This window comes from Lupinus angustifolius, chromosome LG03 (genome assembly GCF_001865875.1).
Source record: "Lupinus angustifolius cultivar Tanjil chromosome LG03, LupAngTanjil_v1.0, whole genome shotgun sequence".
NCBI classification, from domain to species: Eukaryota; Viridiplantae; Streptophyta; class Magnoliopsida; order Fabales; family Fabaceae; genus Lupinus; species Lupinus angustifolius.
Window position 1 is genome coordinate 13,435,983 of NC_032011.1, and position 24,631 is coordinate 13,460,613.

General features: G+C 34.0%; 1 protein-coding gene and 1 pseudogene across 1 annotated transcript; both read right to left on the bottom strand.

The window, feature by feature from the left end:
• Positions 1-6,204, bottom strand: part of LOC109343423 — a 19,899-nt pseudogene extending 13,695 nt beyond the window's left edge.
• Positions 13,740-23,309, bottom strand: LOC109343421 (serine/threonine-protein kinase D6PKL1-like). The gene is made up of 3 exons (XM_019581692.1): positions 23,013-23,309; positions 20,370-22,138; positions 13,740-14,786 (listed from the first exon to the last, which is right to left on the bottom strand). The coding sequence occupies exons 2-3, from the start codon at positions 21,962-21,964 to the stop codon at positions 13,937-13,939; spliced, it is 2,445 nt and encodes an 814-aa protein (XP_019437237.1). The 5' UTR covers positions 21,965-22,138; positions 23,013-23,309; the 3' UTR covers positions 13,740-13,936.

Genomic DNA, 24,631 nt, shown 5'->3' on the forward strand with positions numbered 1-24,631 from the left:
TGACCAATTATTTCAAAAGCTAAAGGGTTTGAATAATAACTTTGGTAAACCTTTTGCAAAAGAAATTGTCACAAGTGAGTTGAAGAAAATGTCAATCTTCTTTGAATTTCCATATTGGAGTTCATTATAAGTAAGACATTTCCTTGATGTTATGCATATTGAAAAAAATATGTTTGAAAGTCTCCTTGGTACCTTACTCAATGTCCCTGGTAAGACCAAAGATGGCTTGAATGCAAGGTTGGACTTGGTTAGTATGGGAATAAGAAAGGAATTGGGGCCGATAATAAAGGGAAAATGTACATTTCTACATCTGGCAGCTTATACTTTATCGAGGAAGGAGAAAATGGAATTTTGTAAATTTATTCATGGTGTTAAAGTTCCAGAAGGGTACTCTTCCAACATTCAGAACCTCATATCAATGAAAGTCCTCAAGTTAAAAGGTCTTAAGTCTCATGATTGTCATGTACTTATGGAGCATTTTTTGCCTATTGGAATACGGTCAATTCTACCTAAATTTTTTTGAGGAACCATAACTAGGTTATGCATTTTCTTCAAGGCAATTTGTAGCAAAGTGATTGACCCTGAAAAATTATATGCATTGCAAAGAAAAATTATTTTGACTTTGTACGAGCTTGAAATGTATTTCTCACCTTTTTTTTTGACATAATGGTTCATCTAAACATTCATCTTGTTCGAGAGATACAACTATGCGGCCCTTCCTATATGAGATGGATGTACCCCTTTGAGCGTTATATGTAGACATTAAAAGGGTATGTGAAAAACTGATCAAGACCAGAGGGTTGTATTGTCGAACGATATGTTGTCGAAGAAGCTCTTGATTTTTGTACCGGATACCTTACCGATGGTGATTTCATGGGCATTCCAAAGCCTCGATATGCAAAAAAGCATTTGGTGAAGGTATTACTGGGAATGAAATATTGACTATAATAAGAACCGAATTGGAGCAAGCGCACTTATATGTTTTACATAATGCCGACGAGGTTGAGCCATATGTTGAAACACACAAGGAGATGTTAAGGAAGTGTTACCCAAGTAATAATGAAAATTGGATTTCCAAAGAACATAATCGGTATTTCATAAAGTGGCTAAAAAATCACATTGATGAGGAGTTGAATATAAATGCACATTCGATTTTTGAAAGATTGAAATGGTTAGCTAATGGTCCAAGCCTTCATGTCTTATCCTACACTGGTTACCTGATTAATGAGTTCACATTTTATATGAAAAACAAGATGATCAAAGTAAAATGCAAAATAGTGGTGTGACTCTTGTTGCTCAAACTTTACACATGTCAAGTGCAAAAGATAGAAACTCAATATATGCGAATATGTCATACTTTAGAGTGATTGAACACATATGGGAATTAGATTACACAATGTTTCGGATGCCTGTTTTTTATTGTATGTGGGTTGATAACAACAATGACTTCCGAGTTGATGAGTTAGGGTTCATGCAAGTGGATCTTAATAGGTCAGGATATAAAGATGGGTCATTTATTCTAACATCACAAGCTCAACAAGTACTCTATGTTAGTGACCCAACTGATATGAAATGGTCCATTGTTCTTTTAACTAACAAAATAATCGTCAATAATATTGATGACCAAGAATATGAAGATATTGATGAAGATGATCCTTTTTTGGGACATATCAGTCGCATGAGAGCGGACCAACTACGGATGATGATTTATATACAAGAGATAATCATGATGAAGGGCATTGAGTAAATCAATATGTTCATCCAAACAAGGATGACCCTACAAGACAAAAACAATCAAAGAAAAGGAAAAATTAGATACAAGTAGTCTTTGTATAATTATAGCTTAATTTTGATTGTATGTAATTTGTATAATATTGCTTCTTTGTAATTTGTGTAATTTTTTTATTTGTAATTATGTAATCTGTCAAAACAAATTGACATGATATTCATTGTTTGTATTTTGTATTGTATTGATGTTTAATAAAACAAATTTCTGGCATGTATTAATGTATCTATGTTGTTCAGAATGTATAAATGTTTGTGCTGTTGAGAATGTCTGTTCCGCTAATAAATGTATATACAAATATTAATTTATACAAATCAACAGCGAATTCTAGGGGAAGCCCTGACATGCGCTGTTGTAAAGGATAACTACAACAACGTTTTTTATAGAAAGTGTTGTTGTACATTATTAATATAACAACACTATGCGTGTGATGCGCTATTGTATTAAGGTATTGTTTGAGAAAATTTATGAATAATACAACAACGTTTTTCTATTAGTGCACTGTTAAATATATGAACTTCAACAGCGCAACCATAAGCATTGTTAATAAGACCTATAAAATACGTTGTTTATGTAAGACTATATGACAGCACTTTGTGGACGATGCGATGTTGTATCGATGCACTATATGATAGCGCTTTTTGTGTGTTACGTTGTGGTATATAATCAATACAATAAGTTTGTGAAGCGCTATTAATGATGACCATATACTACTGCGTTAAAAAAGAAAGCGTCCGAAATTGCTATTATACATCTAAAATAAGCACCGTTGAACGACATATTATTTAGTCATTCTAACACCCATATTATTATGATTAGATCATTAATTTGTCAATGAATTGAGAATTATTTTATTTAGTCATTTGATCTGTTTAGTTAAGAAATTGATAAATAGATAAGAATTGGTGATGGAGAAATTATAGGAATAATCATACATGAATGTAATTATTGGATAGTAGAAGACAAATAGTGAAATCTAATTTCAAGTTCTTCATATTTTTAATCCTTTATTTTTACATTTGTTTAGTTTTAACACTTTCACTAAATAAAAACCTTTTTCAACCCTACATTAATTATTTGTTAATTAAAAGAATATCAAGCAAGTCATTGTGGATTCGACAATCTTATATACTTTGTTTACGACAACCCATTTGGTAAAAAATAACAACCAATTTATCGGTTAACAAATTTCTATATGATGAGGAGAGAGAAAAATTGTTATGATTTGATATTATGTGTACTATAATCGTTTTATTATCCAACTTGAGTGTTCAGTGATTAAGCTCATATCAGTTTTAAAAGTAACACAAATTATCATAATTAGAAAACTTCTTTTATAACTTCTTAAATAAATAAACTGATAAAATTATATTAAAGATATCATGTACAAATATTAAATATGGATTATAAATTTAACATTACATTCAACCCACACCCAGCCAGTAGGACAATCATAAACATCACAGCTAAATGAGGCTGGATATTGAACACATAATGAGAGAATAACTTAAAAGATAACAATGTGTAGCACAAACATGTCCTTTTTATTAGCGAGCAACTATGACAACTTGTTTACCAACATTGTGGCCACTAAATAGGCCAACTAAGGCTGCAGGGCCATTCTCAAGTCCCTCAGCAATGTCTTCAACATACACAATCTTACCCTCTCTGATGTGAGGTAAGAGAAACTCCAAGAATTTGGGATAAAGATGATAATAATCAGTAACAACAAAGCCTTCAATACGAACTCGCTTATATATGAGGTTTAACAAATTTGTTACACCTTCATGTTGAGTTAGATTATACTGTGAGATCATTCCACAAGAGGGTATGCGAGCATGGACTTTCAAATTCAAGAGTACCGCATCAAGTGTCTTGCCCCCAACATTGTCAAAGTAAATATCTATGCCTTCTGGAAAGTACCTGGTATTTTAATTATCTCTCATATTGTGTTATTAGGCGAATTAACTGAGCACTTTTTTACGGCAATAAACAAATTAAAGTAAAAAATTTGTACACGAAATTAGTAAATAATGACCTTTTCAAAGCTGCATCGAGGTCTGACTCTTCTTTATAGTTGAAAGCTTCATCAAATCCTAATTTACTCTTCAATAAATCCACCTGGTTGTAAAAAAATATAACAAAACCTTACAGTAAAATAAGCACTAAATGTTTTTCTTGGGTAGCAAATATAAATTGAACTGATTTAAGGCCTTCCAGATCATACTCATTTACAAAATTTGATACTTAACATAAATAGCAATACACTCTTTTGACCCCAAAACTTCCTTCATTTGAATTCAAATTAGTGTCTTGTAGAATAATTAGACTGATTCAAAATAATTGTAGTTTGAGCAGTAGAATAAATAATGAAATGGAGATGTTGATTTATCATTTATGCAGGCATATATAAACACAGATATTTAGACAAATACCTTCTCTTTACTTCCAGCACTTCCAACAACATAACAACCAGTCAATTTAGCAAATTGCCCAACAAGTTGACCCACTGCACCAGAGGCAGCAGAAACAAAAACATTATCTCCTTTCTTGGGAGAGCCTATTTCAAAGAAACCAGCATAAGCAGTTATTCCTGGCATTCCTGTGTTTCAAGAACAAAATGGGTCAAGAGTCATTCCCAACATACTAGTAGCTTAATGATAATAGACAAAAAAGGACCAATTTATCATGCGCAAAAATCATAATTTGACCATTGCAGAACATAATAACATCAAGTACATCATTTACTAAGAATCTATTTAAACTGAAATTGTTGAGTATACATACCAAGAATTCCAGTATAGTATGAAAGTGGGACATCTGTGTGCTCAATTTTGAAAACTATTTGAGTAGAAGGAACCAAGCTGTACTCTTCCCATTTAGTAATCCCCCATACTAAATCACCTTCCTTATAATCTGGGTTTCCTGATTCTACGACTTTAGCCACACCAATTCCAGCTAATGGCTGCAATAACTCAGCAGTTAGTAGCTACATAAGTTGTGTTCAAGAGATATCTATATGATCCGGTCGATAGCAGTAGCAACGAAACCAGATAGAATATATAGAGAAGACAGTTCGATTTCTATTATATTAGTATTTTCTATTTGTATTATATTAGTATTAGTTTGTGATTTCGGCTAAGAGTTTATGATTAAACTGCAATTTCACCACACCAGATTCTCTGACTAATTGCAAGTTTGATTAAACTATTACAAGATCCAACTTGTACAACACTCAACACTTACAATCAGGCACTCAACACTGCTTCGTCAATCTTTACCTAATGATCTTTCTCACTGTTTTGATCAACTTGTTAAATTCTGGTTAATTTTCTCTTTTTTTAGTCTCTAGATTAAGGTTTTTTATTAAATAACATTTATTGAGAAAACTAGTGAAGCAGTTCTATAAAATTGCCCAAGATTTATGAAAATTCTTATAATTTGTCTTTCTCCATTCCCATAACTTGAAGAGTAAAATTTTAATTAACCTTGAATTTAGTGACAGCAAAATCTTGGAGTCACAAAAAATTAATCCAACGATTCTAAAAACTTGTGGTGTTTAAAGTAATTAGACATAATAATTTAATAAATGAAATGATCAAGCAAAAGTTTTTTTGGGTGCTTATCACGTAAAAGCTGAATACAATTGAATAAAATAAACCCATTTAATGCATATATATTTGAATCTGAATTAAAAAAGGATATGAATGAATATGTGGTAAAAAAATAAACATATAATTGTAAAGTAGAAAATAAACATGTATTATGTTTATAAAATATTAAAAGTATAATATACAATGTCAATAAATTTAAAAATTTATATACAATTATTATATCATACATATCCACCATTTATCTGAATTCTTTTTTTTTTTAATTTGAAGACTCAATTAAATATAAATGATGGATGATCCAAAATTTTGCATACATTTCTTTCTTCTCCAAATATCAAATTGATATGCAATAAAATCTTAAATTTCAGATTTCATTATTTATTTGTATTATTTTTGTTTATTAAAGAAAGTCAATAATCCTTAATACATGAATAATAGATGATTTGTTGAGATTGTAAATATATTTACTTAATATTAAATCCATGCAATAATATGAAAAGATCAAAACATTTAGAAAGATGATTATGAGCAAAAGGAAGAGAAATAAAACGAAAGTTACAGAAGCAGGAGTATAAGCATGAAATCCTTCAATCTCAGGGCCATCAAACTTGCTCATGCGATTTCGCATATATGGATCACATGACAAATATAGATTCTTGAGGAGTACATCATTAGAACTTTCTGGAAGCTTCAAAGTTATTGTACCTTCAACAAGGTACATGTCTGATTCTTTAGGAAAACCAGAAACATGTCTCTCAGAACCACTTGTTTGTTCCTCACTTCTCCCATCTTACACTTCTTCTCTGTGTTATGTTGTGTATGGGAGGGAATTTATATATAATAGAATGGACAGGGATAAAACGGGAAAATAATTTAGGTATAAAATTGCAATTTTTCTTTCTTAACATTATTTGATTTTTTCTTGATGGAATCATAGCTTATTAGCTTAGGTTATCACTATCATTTATCATAGCTTATTAGCTTAGGTTATCACTATCATTTATTGTGAAACGTAAGTAATATTTCTGATGGAATCATAGCTTACGCCTTTGCTATCATTCATTCTGAGACGTATGTAATATTTTATTAACCGTCGTTTATTTATGGTGTTATTAATATCTTATCTATTATAATATCGTTTAAGGTTAGGGTATTAATATAATAGTTTAACCATTAGTTTACTAAATAAATCGCATTATTTAAATGATTCGATGATTAACTATTTTACAAACAAATATTGAGTTCAAGATTTTAATCATTATCGTGTTACTTTGAAAAATATTTAAAAAAATTCACAAAACCAACTTTGACGGATACGGCACAGTTTAGTCAGTTTTAATTGATATTTTAGAATGGAATGATTTAATTAAATATCTAATATAATTCTCATATCATACCGGTATGGGACTAATTCGCCTATTTTTTGGTTCACCCGATTGATATAGCATTGTTTTAATAATTGTGTTTATTTCTAAAAATGTTTTTCCTGAACTTGTTATTTTTTTATATAATTACAAAAATAAAATTAAAATTAATATATTGATAGTCTAATAATTTTTCTGTTGTCAATGTAACATTCATTCTCATTGACTCTAATAAAAATAAAAGATAATTTTGTTTTACTATATAGTTTTTTTATTTTTATATAAGCACCTGTAGTTTGGTCATTGCACTTTAAACTATGGACTTGTTTTAGAATGAGTGTTTTTATGGATTTCTGATTTTTGTGTAATAACTGAAATATGGATTATAAATTTCATCATTTGCCTATTTGAAATTTTCTTACACATATATATAGTGTTCACTTTAATCGGGGTTCAATTTAACTATGAATCATTCATTGAACTTTTGAACCCAGTATCTCAATACTGTAAATGATTTAATGATCAATATAGTATTTATAACATTTATAACATTGTAAGAAAATGTACTATATTCGATTCTATTGCTAAAACTTTATTTATAGTTTCAAACATATTAAGTAAAATGATTAATATTGATAGTGTTATTAGTTTTTCAACAATATGTACTTTTCAAAATTGTCCTTTATTAATGAGTCACTTATCTATTCGTTTTACTCAATTAATTAATAACTTTATCTTTTCAATTAATGTAAGGGTGATTTGTTAACAAAAACAATTAATTAACCCGCTTTTCTATTGTTTATAATGTATAATTTATATGCTATAAATATCAAATATAATAATTTATGTTAGATATTATAATTTGGAGTTGAACATGTTTGATTGAGGCAATATAATAATTAACAATTATTTACAATTTAATTTTCATTGGAACATAAAATAGTAATGAAAACATGAGATTTAGAAGGAGCTCATATTATTTCTATTATAAATAATGGTTGTTTCCATACCAACAAATATATACATATTTTGACTTTATAACTTACTATATAGAATTATATATGCTTCATGATAGTAGTTATCTTTCAATTGATTATGTATATTTGTTTACATCCATCAAATATAGTAAAACATATGAATGAATAAGACCATGCCTTCTACCCAAAATTATGGGATGGTTTTATGTGGAAACAACCATCTATAAAAATATTATTGAGTAAATTGTAAGTGATTAGTATAATTTTATCACATTTTTCATAACATGATATTTTGGTGAAAACTCATATTCCAAATAAGTTATGTACCCAAAAAATATTCCAAATAAATTAAATTACCAATTATCTTTCCAAATCACATATGTTATATTACCACATAAAAATATGATCATCTTTACTTTGCATAGAAGAAGCAAAGATAAATATTAAGCATGTAAGAGTTATATTAAAAACTAAAATAAAATATCATTCGATAAGATGAAATTATAAAATTTACCACTCTTAAATGTAGATAAATTAATTAGCAATTAAGTTAGTAAAAATTGCAAAGTTCTAATTAACATTGAGTGAGTAAAGATTCAATTGGAACCGATTATAAAAAAATCAGTTGACTCACCGGACTTGTGAGCTTTTGAAGTGGCCCCAACAACAAAAAAACCAATTCAATATTTTCTTTGTTATACCAACAATTACAACACCAAAGTGGAATATCAATGCATCATCCGTGTTGATTGAAACATCCTTCTCTTTTGATTGAAGGAGTATTATTCCAACAACTCCACTTCCTGGATGACCAACCCATTTTAACAATTAACCGATGTAACAACATAACTTCATTAACATAAAATACAAAATAAAAGAGAATGACGAACATTTATTTATTGTATTCATTCATGGAATATATTGTATTACCATGAAATGTAGTTATTGTTAAGTCTCTTATTTGAAAGAAAAAAGAAATACCTGAAAATCGTAAGAGGAAGATAATGAAGAATAAAAATGGGAAATGATAGTAGTGAGTAACATTATATTTTTGCAGCACCTTTGGTGCATTACTTTGTCTTTTTTAGAAATATCATCCTAAAATAATGTAGTGGAAAGAACAATAACTAAAGATGTGTTATTCTTGCAAATTATATAATTTAGGTAACAATTTCTTTAAAAGTGGTAGTTTTTGAAAAAGTAACTAACATGCAGTTTTTTTTTAAATTAATTCAAATGGGAGGTTTTAAAATATTATAAAAAAATATGGTTAAAAAGTAACAAAGATGATAGCTTTTGAAAACTAAGTAATAATGTGAATGAATGGAACATTGTGTATATAGTTTTTTGGTAGAAAATAGAAAATAATGAGGATAAAATAGGAAACTATAAATTACACCATGAATAGTTAGTTATTTTATGTTTTTGATTTATAAGTAGTATAGATATATAAAACTTTGAAAACAATTCTATAAAAAATACCAAAACTATAATTTCAAAAATATCTTAAGGGGAAGTAGTAAAACTTATGGAGTTGTTTTAAGGTGTACGAATATATGTTGATTGCCAATTCAAATTTGAAACTACAAAGTGGTGCACCACATGGATAAACATTTTTTGTACTATTAAGGGTATTTTTTCACTCTTTTTTAGGTAAGATGTTAATCCCTTTCAGGATGTGTGGTTGTCTCTCCTAACAAGTATTACTCTCATGAATTGAATCACTGACCTTTTGGTCCCCACTAAACCAATACATTGTTGGTCAACAATGTATTAGTTTGAGTTCCTTGAATTAAGATATTCTCACTATTCTTTGGAGGGAAAGTGTATACAACTCCCTTGAACTTTATATTTTTTATAAATAGGAATTATCAACTTTACTTTCATTGCAAATATTATTGGTAATTTGGGCAAAGCTCATGGGGCCCGCCCGCTCGCCCGTACTTATTGGGCGAACATGTCATGAAAAATGTGTTCATCCGCCTTAAAATGTCCGCCCAACATGTCATATTCCCCTATGGACATTTCAAACGGGCAAAGTGGGCGGCCCACGATCATTATTGGAAAAGTATTGAACATCAAATATGAAAATGTATATGTATTTTGAGAAATATGAGAATGTGTGTGCCCATTTGTTATATGAATTTGTATATCAAATATGAGAAAATACTATCATTTTTAATTATATATATACGTTTGTATTTTGTATATTTCATATATCCATATATCATGTTGTTTTTGTATTTTGTATGTATTATTTCATTTGTATGAATATTTATTCTGATAAATACATTTGTATATGTGTATGTAAAGTATATATTTTTTATTTTGTATGACTACATATATATATTTTGCAATTTTATTTAGAGTGGGCTTGCCCTGCCCATATTTAGGACGGACAGAACATGATATTTTTGTCCAATTTAAAAATGGGCATGTTCATGTCCGCCCTAATTTAAATGGGTATTGTATGGGCACGGATTGGGCGGCCCTAACTGCCAACACTAATCACAATCAAACCTTAAACTTTTCCAATTCATGAAATAGTTTATTCTATTAATTATCTATTACATTATTTAATGGTAAAATCGAACCATTCAATTTTTAAATGATTGATTTATTTAAAAATATAATTTAAAAAGCAACTAGAGGAAAATATCATCTCAGCCACCATATACTCATTAGAGAGAATAAACCAACAATCCCCCATCTCCTTATTTAATATCCCCCTTCAACCCCATATCATAAAATATATATTCTCTTTCCATTTAACTTTGTTTCTTCCATTTAACTTTGCCACCTCCCCACCTAGACTAAGAAATCTCTAAGTATGCAATTTCTTACCTTTACAATTGAATGCTTCTATTTTTTTTATTTCTTATCTATGTTGTACCAACGCAATCAAGAGTCAAAAGATCCTTCATTGGCGACCTTTCATGTTCCACGAATGCTTCTCCAAAAGTTCATCTGATACATAGGAGACAATCTTCTACTGACCTTTTCACTGAGCTGGATCACATGAGGAGCTTGCCGCCTATGAAGGATGAATATAAATACGTGTGTCGAATACGATATGTATGTGATACGTCGAGATATATTTTTTCTAAAATATAACATAGGATACGTTGAGGGATACGTGTATAAAATAGTAAAAAATATATAAAATGTAATAAAATTATAAGTGTAAATAAAAATATGTAAAGTATAAAATATAATGGAAATTGTAAATCATTGTCCTCTAAAATTCCAAGTACCAAAACTAGAAAATAGATTAGAATAATTCATAAAATTGATAAAATGTATTATATTTTATCCTTTTTTTGTTAAAAACGTATCAAATATGCATCCGTGTCTGATACGTATCATTGTCCTATCTTTCACGAATCTGAATGTATCCGTGTCTGATACGTGTCTGACGCCAATACGTGAGGGTGTTCAACGTATCCGTACTTTGGAGCTTAACACGATAATCCAGAGAGAGAGTGCAAGCTGAATGTTGAACTAGCAGAGTGCAAGCTGAATGTTGAACTAGCAGAGTGCAAGAGGAGGAACCTTTCGATCCACACATAAGATCAACCAAAAAGGCACTAAAATGATGAGGATGTCAAAAAATAACTAGTGCCATTGATTTCTGTTTTTTTCCGTCTCTTAATATTTTTATTTTTGTATGGAATAGTTTCTTTTTGTTTTTTTGGATACATGGTCAATTTTCTTGATGTGGTGGCTCAATTTAATTGATGATATTATATAATTTTGGTCAATTATCTACATTTACATATTTGGTTTACTTAGAAGTTTAAGGTTTAATTGAGAAAATATTGAAGTTGGTTATTTCTATTTGCAAAAAGTATTTAAGAGGTTTGCATACATTTCTCCTTTATACTTTAAAATCAACAAATCAACTATATATATTAAAAAAATTAAAAGGTCAAATTCACTGTTAAACAATCTAACAAAAATTTAACAAAATGACCAATTTTATGAATGAAGGATGTTTAAGGTTTAATTGAGATGAAATTAAATTTGGTAGTTTTTATTTGTAAAACGTATAAAATTTAAGGGGTTGTATATACTTTTCAAAACTATCCAAAAATGATTCTCATAATCATAAGAAAATCTAAAACCAGCCACAGCCGTGCAAAATCCATGAGTAAAATTCTGTAAGACAAGATACAGTTGTTTGAATGACTATACATAGTTGAATTAATGTTGTATAACCTAACAATTTATCAACTTATTATTAATTTCCCCTCTTGAACACATAGAACTTGTCTTACAACACATTATAGCATTGGATACACATAAGTATATTGCCTCATATACTAATGACATGTTGTTGGTATAGTGGCGTAAAGTTTCGTTAGATCTCCATGGTGATGAAAGAGTTAAATGTTTTATTTCTGGAAGCGATACTTGTTGGAAAATGCAGCTATATATCCAAAATGGTTTATTTCATTATCAAAAGAGTGAGGGAATATCTTTTGCAGTAAACTCAATTACTTCACATGCAAGACATAACTAAATGATGGCTTATAGAAAATAGGCAAGTATAAAAATATACAAATATAAAAGAAGTCTCCCTTTTCAAAATAGTGAAAATCTCTATCAATTACTTAGGAACATAGAAAATGAAGATAGAAATCCTCCTCTTGTCTAATGAAAGCCCTAATTTAAGCTCCACTATCCGATTCACGAAAATCTCTAATTTATTAAGTGAAACCCTAGTTTCTTATTTGTGATTCCAAATTTCTAGCTGTAATATTGCTAAAATTGGTATGATATGTTTCCTTGTTGAAAACCCTAATTTGTGATTCAAAATAAGCTTTAGAAATTCTCGTGCTCTATCATTTGTGAAGATATTGTGTATAAAAATGATATGTTATGTATATTACAGTTGCTTTATTATTATGTTAAGATGATTGACTTAAAATGTCAATGCTGATTTATGCTGATTATTGTGCTATATTGAGTTTCAGTGGTTGATACGTTACATATTGCTGATTTATGCTTGGTTATGCTAATTTCTGAATTAAACAAGATGATCAGAACCCCAATTATAAGTGGAACTGGTGTGGGTAATGCAACAACTCCCTCAACTCCAGTATGTGGAACACCTGTAATCCCATGGAGAAGTAGCATTTGAAATTACAAGTGAAACTCCTACATAAGAGGTAAGTGCTAAACAAATACCTTGAAGAACATTGTTTTTATCCATATTTGTTTTGATTTGTATTATATTGTTATGTATATGAATTGTGATTTTGATTTTTGTTATATTGTTATACTATTATGCACCTGCCCAGGCTTGTTTTTATCTAGCCTTGTTCAAATTTTGCAATATTTAAAAAGAAAAAAGGTAGACGGAACCATTGATACTTATTCATGCACATCATTGTCATACTTTGCTTTTATGTACAGATTGAACCAATCAATAATAAATAATGTATCATAATTCATTACCTTCTCAAACCCTTGCTGGCCATCATAGTTACAAATAATTATCAGGGACTTAAGTGTATGCACATCTACTTAATCTGCATCTTCAGTATTTCAAATTAGGTATGATAGAAAATTATAGAGAAAAGGCCGAAGCTGATAAAAATCATATACTAACATTTTCATTCCCATTAACTAGTAAGGTCACACACTGACACACACTCTAAATTTGCACATAATGAATGACATAAACTCGAATGTCCCCTGAAGCAAAAAAAATAACACCCACGGCTGTGCACAACATGATGAAATAGTACTGCAGGCTACAGTGAACTTAATTACACTCACAAGAAAACCAACTCTACCACGTCTATGCTTGTTCACAGCAACAATAGAAGGCTGGATTTACCTAGAAATGAAATTATCTCAACTCCAAGGTATGCAAGCATGCAACTGAATTGAGTATTTATAAGCATAATAAAAAACAAAACAGAAAAGGAAAAGAAAGAGGTCTAAATACCATGGCTACAAAATTGTAAAGGAAAAGAAATCCTAAAATGACCAGCTTAATCCAGTATAAACGTATATTAGCCTATATGTTTGTTGTTTAAATTACATTTATGCTATATATTAAGTGTTACATTGATGAGAAACCAAGCCAATTTTGATTCAACACCCCACCTCGCATAAGAAGAAAAGAAAATAAAAGAAAAGGAATAGGGAGGGGGTGGGCAGCCAGGGTAGGGAAGGCAGGTCTAACTAAAACAGCTCAAACTCCTCACAATCTTCTATATCCTCTAAACCATTTGTATTCTCCTTATGAGTAGCCAAAAACGGAACGTTACTTCCAAAATCGTGAAACTTGGGGAGCTCTGGTGGTGCTGCACACCGTATTAGAGCCCAGTTGAGGCCTTCAAAAAAGGGATGCTGCTTTATTTCAGCAGCGCCTTTTACGAAACCTAATCGATTTTCAGGATCCTTTATTAACAATCCTTTGATCAAATCTCTTGCATGAAAACTGATTATAGGAGTACTTGGGAACTTAAGGCTTTGTGACACAACATTCGCTAACGTATCGTCGTTTGTTGGCCCCTTGAAGGGAGTCTTACCATATAAAAGCTCAAACAAAAAGATACCAAAAGTCCACCAATCTACGGAACTCCCATGAACTTTGCCTTTAATGACCTCTGGAGCAAGATATTCATAGGTTCCAACAAAGGAGTTAGACCGGGCACTTGTAGGCTCCACTACAAGCTGTGGCAGTGGACCAACCTGAGCAGTTGCATCAGCCTTCATCTTTCGAGATTTTGTTCTGGCCGATAAAAGAATGGGAGTAAAGCAGGAGACTTGCCAATCTGGTTGGAGACAAAAAGGGTGTATGCAGCTAGCCTCTGAACAAGGGCTAGACATCTTCTTTGTTGCATCCATGTCGGGAGAGGATGACTTGACTAACATTGGATTGACAGAACACCTGAGTGACAAGTCAAAATCGATCAGCATAATGTGACCATCATCTCGTACTAGAATATTTTCTGGCTTTAGATCTCTATATACAACTCCAAGCATGTGCAAATACTCCAGTGCCAGAAGAACCTCAGCAACATAAAACCTGCAAATGAAATGATAGCATGATTGTAGGCAACAAAATGTGTGAAAAGGTTATCTACTTGCCATAGGTTTTATCAATCAGAAACTAGTAAATCATTTCTGTTTAAGTGAGAAGCAAACACAATGTGTTAGCACTGGTATCAATTAAGAAAGAAATTTAATGCTATAAGGTAGAAAGAATTGCCCCTAACCCAGAATCAAAGGGATTCTGTTAGGGTTCTATATAGATTGTTATTGAAGAAGAGTAGATTTACAAGAGAGTAGTGACTAGAGAGAGAACCTTGGATCCCATGATCCAATCCTAACTTCTGATTCCAAATCAGAGAGTTCTTCCTAACTACGTCTCCTAATTAACTACCTTTCTATTTATAGAATCAGTCCTCCTACTAACTAACTAACTGCCTAAGGGTAGAGAGGAAAGTTTGTTATTATTAAACCAAACTTTCCTTTTCCCTCTAGTATACACCTTTTTAATAACAGGTTGTGCCCCTTTGCTATCACTACCCCTCCCTTTAACAACCAGCTTGTCCTTAAGTGGGAAATCTGGAAATTGGTCTTGTATAGTTGCAGCCAGTTCCCAGGTTGACTCATGCTCTGGTAGGTTGTGCCATTTGACTAACACCTCCAAATTCCCTTGTGGATCTTCCTTGTTGTCCCTGATTCTTCCGGTGCCACTGTTAACTCATATTCTTCATTCAACGTTGGAGACAATGGTTGAGCTACCTGGTTAGGCTTAATAGCCTTTTTCAGCATGGAAATGTGAAACACAGGGTGGATTTGTGAATATTCTGGTAGAGCTAGTTGATAGGCCACAGGACTCAGCTTCTTCATGATCTTGAAGGGACCGTAATACCTAGGAGCCAATTTAGCATAGGTCTAGTTGCTAGGGACTTCAATTTGTAGGGCTGTAATTTCAAGTACACCCATTCATCCTCTTCAAACTCAACTTCTTTTCTATGCTTATCAGCTGCCTGTTTTATCAAGTTTTGAGCCTTAGCTAAGTTCATCTTCAATTCCTCTAGAATTCTATCTCTCGTAGTCATGAGTTGGTTCACCTCTTCCACCCTAGAAGGGATGGTTCCTGCCTTCAGCAACACAGGGGGATCCCTTCCATATAAGGCTTTAAAAGGAGACATCCCAGAAGATCCATTGTGGTTGGTATTGAACCAAAACTCTGCCCAGTGCAATCATTCTATCCACTGTTTAGGCTTAGATCCAATAAAACACTTCAAGTAAGTTTTCAATCATCTATTAGTTACCTTTGTTTGACCATCTGTTTGTGGATGGTAGGAGGTGCTGAGTTTAAGATGAGTGCCTGCCATTTTGAAGAGCTCCTTCCAGAATGTACTAATGAACAAGGGGTCTCTGTCAGAAACTATGGTGGAAGGGAAACCATGTAGCTTAACTACCTCCTTGAGGAATAAGGTAGCCACATCCTTAGCAGAATAAGGATGTCCTAAAGCAAAGAAGTGAGCATATTTGGTTAACCTATCCACCACCACATAGATGATATCTTTTCCCTTAACTCGTGGCAACCCTCCTATGAAATCCATGGACATGTCCATCCATACTTGTTGAGGAATAGGTAAGGGTTGCAGTAACCCAGCAGGGGATAAGGTGGAATACTTGCTTCTCTGGCATACTTCACAAGCTTCCACAAAGGTCTTGATATCCTTTTTCATTCCTATCCAAAACAGGAAATTGGCAATCCTCTTGTAAGTCCTAAAATAGCCAGAATGACCACCCGTAGGAGACTCATGGTACTCTGCCAGGATAATGGGAATTCTATGAGAAGCCCTTGATAACACCAACCTTCCCTTGTAGTACAAGATACCCTTCCTTAGCTCACATTCTGGATGAGAAGTAGGGTTAGCCAACAATTCTTGTATTATTCTATTCCACTTAGGGTCTTGCTGTAATTCCTCTACCCAAGTACCAACATCTTCATTGGAAATCATTGAAATGGCAGAGAACAAAACCTTTCTGGACAAAGCATCTGCTGCAGAGTTCTCCTTGCCTGGTTTGTCTTGAATCTCAAAGTCTAACCCAATCAACTTGACAACCCACTTGAACTGTTCTTCAGAGAACAACCTCTGTTCAGAGATAAATTTCAAACTCCTCTGGTTTGTCCTTATCACAAAGTGCCTTCCTAGCAGATAATGCTTCCACTTCAGGATAGCTTGGACCAAGGCCATCAATTCCTCTCATAGACTGATTTTTGTTGAGACTTGATGGATAAACCTTGACTCCAGAAAGCCAATGGCCTCCCCTCTTGCATCAAAACAGCTCCCAAACCTTTGCTAGAAGCATCTGTCTCCACCACAAATTCCTTAAAAAAATTAGGGAGTGCTAGTAAAGGTAACTGCATCATTGCTTAAAGCATCATTTCTTAGCAAGTTAGTCAAGGGTTTGGCAATCTTGCCATAATCCTTAACAAACCTCCTATAATACCCTGTCAAACCTAAAAAACCCCTCAAACTCTTGATAGTATAACTGATTCAACCTTTGATTCATCAGCAGCTACCCTCCCTTCAGAGATAATATGCCCCAAGTACTCTATACTGAGTTGCCCAAAACTGCATTTCTTGAAGTTTGCCCTTAGAGCATGATTGACCAAAACCTCTAAGACCAGCTGAAGGTGCTTGCCATGAGTAGCTATATCTGAGCTATACACCAGAATGTCATCAAAGAAAACCAAAGTAAACACTCTTAAGTATGGCTTGAGTACCTCATTCATCAAAGCTTGGAAGGTGGAGGGAGCATTGGTCAAGCCAAATGGCATAACCAAGATCTCAAAGTGGCCTTCATGAGTTCTGAAAGCTGTCTTGCCCGCATCCTCCTCTTTCATTCGAATTTGATGGTAGCCTGACTTCAAGTCAAGCTTAGAAAAAACCCTTGCATTTCCTAGCTCATCTAGCAACTCTTCAATCAGTGGAATAAGGAACTTGTTAGGCACAGTGATCCTATTAAGGGCCCTATAGTCTACACAAATCCTTCATCCCCCATTCTTCACCAGTATGATTGGACTTGAATAAGGACTTATGCTGGGCCTAATAACCCCTGCCTCAAGCATCTCAGCCACCAATCTTTCAACTTCTGCCTTCTGATAATAGGGACATCTATAGGGCCTGATGTTAGGGATATCAGCCCCCTCCTTCAAGTGAATAACATGGTCATGTTGTCTTGAAGGGGGTAGCCCTACTGGATCTTGAAACACCTCTCCCAAGCTAGCCAACCATTCTAACCCCAACACAAGATCAACCCCTTTAAGCCAAACAAATAGAAATCTTGTTGTACCTCTAGTTGTTGGATGCAAAGCTTAAGCTGTGAACACTTACCTTGGCATTTAATGTGGTGGCCATCTCCCACCTCTACCACATAAGATTTGATCTTATCCACCCCCAATTTCATCCTCTGCACCAATTCCTGAGAAATGAAGTTGTGTGAGGCTCCACAATCAATCATGATCACAACTGGAACCTCCTTCAATTTTCCCCCTATCTTCCAAGACCTCACCAAGGTTAACCCCTTCATTGAATATAGAGACAGTTGTAGGAAGGTGAAAGAATCACCCCCTTCCCCCAAACTGTCTTCTCCCTCTTCTTCCTCATCTGCCATTAGGAGTATACTTAACCGTTTGTGTTTACATATGTGGTCCCTAGAGAAGGGCTCATCATATCTAAAGCACAAGCCCCTTTCCCTTTTGTCCTTCATCTCTGCAGCGGATAACCTCCTAAACTCCCCCCTAATTCGAGAACTATCACCTTCTTGGAGGGTTCTAAATCCCCCTCCTACACTCCCAACGGAGGATCCTTCCTTCTTGCTACCTGCAGATTGTGTGGAGTCCAAGGTAACCACCTTATTCACGGATCCACCTCTGAAATACCCTCCTGCCTTGGTGACACTCTTGTCATTGGCCTCTTATTAACCACCATGTTCTTTTGTTCAATCAAGAGGGCCTTTTGTATGATTTCAGGTAGAGTCCCTAATTCATACAACCTAACCTCCACCCTTATTTCCTCCTTTATCCCATTGATGAACACTCCCTTAACAAACTCCTGATTGATTTTCCTTAAAGTCCCCGCATATTTCTCAAACTCCTCTACATAAGCCTCAACCCCTCCTTTCTGTTTTAAAGCTAGAAGCAACTCAAATGGGTTCTGGACCATAGAGGGTTACAACCTCCTAATCACTGCCAGCTTGAAACCTTCCCATGTGGGCTTCAGATTGCATCTCTCCCACCACTGGAACCAACTCAAGGCTTTTCCCTCCAGTGCTACCATTGTTGCTTGCATTTTCTCTTCTGCCGTAATACCTCTCATGGTGAAGTATCGTTCCAATCGTTGGACCCATCCATGAGCATCCTCTCCAACAAAGATAGGTATCTCTAGACGCCTCCACTTGTCACGTTGGTGATGACGAAGCCCAGGGTTTCCGCTTTCGTCTTCGTGTTCACTGCCTCCTTTGATAGAATTGGTGTCTGTTCCAATCCCTAATTTCTCTGCTATTGCAGCCACCAATTCCTCCGTCCTCTTCATTCACGCCTCATTCAATTCCAACCGTGTATGAACTTCCTCTCTTTCCTGGCCCCAACTATCTCCTTCCTTCGCCATACTTCTCGTAGAAACCATACGCCAGAATCAACAGCAGAAAAATCGTGGTTTCTCCCACCCTTCAGGCACCAAGAATGGTGCTCTGATACCAGTGTTAGCACTGGTATCAATTAAGAAAGAAATTTAAAGCTATAAAGTAGAAAGAATTGCCCCTAACCCAAAATCAAAGGGATTCTGTTAGAGTTCTATATAGATTGTTATTGAAGAAGAGTAGATTTACAAGAGAGTAGTGACTAGAGAGAGAACCTTGGATCCCATGATCCAATCCTAACTTCTGATTCCAAATCAGAGAGTTCTTCCTAACTACGTCTCCTAATTAACTACCTTTCTATTTATAGAATCAGTCCTCCTACTAACTAACTAACTAACTGCCTAAGGGTAGAGAGGAAAGTTTGTTATTATTAAACCAAACTTTCCTTTTCCCTCTAGTATACACCTTTTTAATAACAGGTTGTGCCCCTTTGCTATCACAATGTCTACACTTGAATGAGCGTGTTACCAAATGTGGATGCTCTGCTTGCTTCTCTCTTTACCAAAGATGTGCCACATGCGATAGCTGAAGACTAATTTTTTTCGAGGTATATAGATCACTGAAGTGGGTTTTGGTTCTGCCAAAAAATCCTTGACATCCAGCTTAAGGAACTTAGTTATCTACCAACTATATTGAGCCTTGTTGATTAGAACTTAGGTTTTCTGATTTTGTGCATACCATCAAACAAAAGTACTAACTGGACTTTCAATGAATGTTACAAGCCAACAAAGTAACAAAAGGCCCATTGGACTTCCTTAACACAGTTTTGCTCATAAAAAACTTATGAAAATAATCTTACATTAACCAGACAAGATTGAATTCAAGATAGAAAAATAGATATCCAGGTAAGATTGAATTTCAATACAGGGAAAAGGGAAGAACAAAAAACTAAATCTTTAAGTGATGGAGAAGAAAGACAGGAAAAGTCAGTGAATCCTACCTAGCTGCTTGTTCTGAGAAACTCCTATATGATTGTCTCTGCCGCAATACATGTAGATCTCCACCTGGACAATATTCCATAACCAAGCAGGAGAGCTTATCTGTTGCAATGTGGGAATAAAGCGTAGGAAGAAACGGATGATCCAGCATCTGCAGGATCTCTCTTTCGGTTTGGGCCCTGAACATTTTCTTCTGTTTTGCCAAAAAATCGTTGTCCATCACTTTCAGTGCAAAAAGGCAGCTTGTGCCAATTAATTCTGCAAGATAAACAGTTCCAATGTCCCCACTACCAAGCCTCCGTAATAGCTTGAACTGCTTCAAACTTAAGTTGCCATGCTGCGGCTGAATAGCACGAATAGCTTCCCATCTCAAGTGTTCTGACATGTGAGGCCTGTGGCCACCACGACTGGAACCACTTAGATTGCTCTCCCCACTAATACTCGTGCTACAACTATACTCACCAATGCTACTTCTTGAGCTTTGAGAGAACTCACTCTTTTCCTTCGATCTTGATTTCTTGTCAATATTTGTCACTAGAAACTTGGTTCTGTTATTGCATTTGAAACCGAAGCCAGGCTTGCTCGAATCTATACCAGGATTAATCGACTTAACTTCAATGCTGTGGTTTGAACTGCATGGAGATGTTTTCTCATTTTCTTTCATTTCATGCTTCAAATCAGAATTGCCAGTCTCCGTATCCAAAGTACTTGTACTAGCACCCCGATCACTGTCAACGTTTCTCAAACATGGAGTGGAGCAGCTCGAGGTAGAGCATAGATGTTGCTTTATTTTTTTCTTAAAGAAGTTCTTGCCGTTGAATAATGGTGTTGCCAAACTTTTATTAGTGCTTGTGGGTTTATCCACTTCGATGCCAATTCTAGAGCTAGATGGAGAAGCACAATGTAAATTTGCTTCTACTCCCTTATCGCTCATTGAAGAACTGAGAGGCACTCTGGTGGAAGGAGCAGGACCCATTCTGACCTCTGGGACATCCTCATTTGCATAAGAAACTGGTGAGAGAGTTGGATGTACTGGTTCTCCAATCTCTGTGATCGGCTTCTCATCCTCGATCTCTGATGGAAGAGGAACAATCTGATCTCGTGATGCTGACCTGGTTGTCATTCCTTTTGATATCACTACACTGGGCAATTGATCAGAAGGTGCAGGAATCTCTTGCACTAAGGAAATTTCCACCACGTTCCCTTTCCCCTCATTTACCACTTCTGTGTACAACTTTGTGATCGTTCCAGCCTCCGACACTCTTGATGAACTGCATGGCTTTGACAGTCTCTTCAAAGCAGCCATTTCTGATGCCTGAGAGATGCACAGCCCTCTAAGTGCCTGCTTCAAACTTACAGGCTCCGAGATGCCAATTCCCGATGCCTTAGATGAACTGACTTTTATTGGCCTTTTCATAGCATTCTTCTGTGAACGTGAAGTACTAGGCGAATTTTTAATGTCAATAGCTTGGAAAAGACGATTAATATCATCTTCGATAGAATAATTTTTTCCTGAATTGTGAGCATAACTACTCTCGGGATTTTCATCTACATTCAACTCTTCTACTATCTCACACGTATTAGTAGAGGTATCCATTTTTGATCAGTTGATATGCTTTAGCACAATTCTGAAGATGAATTGCAAGGAATCACACAAATCAAAAACCGTAGCGGGCATCGTCCAGATTTATACAGTCATAATTCACGGCAGAATTGATTGGCCAACTTGAGTCCCTCTGGCTCTATTGATTACAAAATGAAGCATCCACACCTGAATATTTTGTAATATTTCAGATTGATCAAAAAAAAGAATTGTGGTCAAAGCATAAAGCATAAGTATTTACCTATGATTCCAACCCAAATATTCATTGAATATTTAGATCATATTTCTTTCATAGCTGAACAGACAAGGAAAATCAAAAGATACAATCTGGTTCATCTTATATATCAACTATGGAACCACCGCGACCTTCATCACAATGAAGCATGACTAGACCACAATGATCACCAGATTAATATACTTAATGGACATAGATCAAATATGGATGAGTAGCATGGAAAATTAAAAAGTACAGGCTTATATAGCCTTCACATTCAAAGTTCAAACACCAAGTTGCCACACACAAAAAAGTGCATTTTCACCATCAAAACAATTTAATAACAATAGCTATCCTTGTAATTTGAAAGACTCAATTCATTTCTTCCCCTATCCCCACCCTTCTAATTCTCTTCACTTTTATATCTACCATTATTCATTGACTAGTAGGAGTGGGATCTAGTAAAAGAGATTAGCAAGCAAGAGTTTATATCATGGCAAAATTAAGAATCAAAATTCTTTTTTAATTAAAATTAGAGTTAAACTTATTCAAAAGCAATATTGGATTTAAAGCATGGTGGAAGGAGGGAAATTTAAAAAAAAGAATCAATAAAAAATTAAGCACAATTACTGAAACAAAAAAAAAATACATTTAATTAACTTTCTTACCCATGTAGCAAAATTGAAAATTAATATGGGTATCTAAAATTTTAAAAAAATTGAACTTTACAGTTAAATTGCAGAAACATACAAACTTAATATCTTGCAACCACCCCAAAGATGAAAACTATGAAGACAAGAGTGTTTAACACAGAAAGACATTACTTACCTGAAACACAATCAAAAGTTCAGAAACAGAGGTGTGAAGAAAAAATCAAAGACCCCAAAACACGGAAACTAAACTAATCATGTAGGAGCAGCGTGGCATATTCAATAGTTTGAAACTTTGAACTTCGAAAATGGAAGAGGAGAGAGAAATAAAGGGGCCGGAGAGAAAATGAAAAGAAAGTGAGTGAATGAGTTTAATAAAGAAAGAGAAAACAGAAAAGGTTGAAAAGATAATCCCGACAAGATCAGAGGCACAGTATAGATAGCTACCGGGAGCTACAAGTTTACAACTATAGAGTATACATGAACTTTCTGAGTTTGCTATTAATTTTTTCTATGTTAATGTTTATTTGTAAATTTATTGTAGGAAAATTGGGGTTGGGTTTTCACCTACTCAAACTCGAACTTAACGAGGTTGAAAATAAAGATATTATTCCTAAATTCGGAAAAAATCTGATAATTATATATGTATTAAAGAAAGTATGATATTTTTTCTCTAGCATTTCTATTTTCTCTTGTATTATTTCATTTCTTTTATGTTCGAATATCAAATAGTATGTAAAGTAAAATTAGAAATTAAAAATAATGGACACATGACATGTTAAGTGCCAAAATGTTAATGAAATGTATATGATTCAGAGACACTTTGTGTGAATTTATGATGTAATTGCATACAATTCCCAATAATCTAGTAATTTTATATTGTTTAGGAATTTAAGTAATTATTGTTGTTTGTAGGTGAAGATATGATAAAAAAAAAAGAAAAAAAAAAGATTAAGGTTTTGAACAGCACAAGCCTCGGCCAAGCGAGGGAATGATCGCTCAAGCGACAATTCAGAAGAAAATCAACATAAAACAATGACATCCCTCGCCTAAGCGAGAGACTGTCACCCGGGCGCTATTCAAGACCAAAACTAGCTAAACTTACTGTTTCTCCCTCGCCCAAGCGATGGAGCCTCGCCCAAGCGAGAGAGCCTCGCTCAGGCGAGGTGATCAAGCAGGAATTGTCATCTTCTCTCGCTCGGGTGAGGTGGTCAAATTTTGGAAAGTTATCTTCTCTCGCTCAAGCGAGAATACCTAGCTTGAGCGAGAGTGTAGCGGTTAGGCATGAAATAGGCAGTTTTAGAGAAGGCCAGGGGTTATCATCACTCTTCTGAAGCAAATCTTGGCACGAAATATAGAGAGAATAAGATAGAAGTCGTCGAAACGATTCTATTTCACATGGTTCTTTGTATTAGTTCATGATTCAAGCGTTGTAATAGCGAGGATGAGTGGCTAGTTCTTCGTAGTTGGAAATCGAAATGTAATCTTCTTACCTTTTGTACTCCTGGATTCAATTCTATATTAATGTTGTTTGATTTTGGAAAGTTTATCCATTGTTTATTGCTTGATTTCAATTAGCTACTGAATTCATGATTTAAGGTTCAAGTTTAACTGGGAAGTTAAACTTGATACCAGATCTGGATTATCTTTGTTGCTACATAATTGATCTAGGGATGGACAATGATGTAGGAATTGCTTTTACATTTGATTTTAATGCTAGTTAATCATCCGATTATCCAAGGAATTGGTAATTGAGTGATTACCTAAGAATGTTACAATCAGGGGACTGATGTAATT

Bases quoted from the DNA above. Each gene is read 5' to 3' on its own strand.
- LOC109343421 (XM_019581692.1), bottom strand. From the start codon at position 21,964: ATGGATACCTCTACTAATACGTGTGAGATAGTAGAAGAGTTGAATGTA. The intron at 14,787-20,369 runs GTAGGATTCACT...TTTCATTTGCAG, and splicing joins TTCTCAGAACAAGCAGCTAG to GTTTTATGTTGCTGAGGTTC.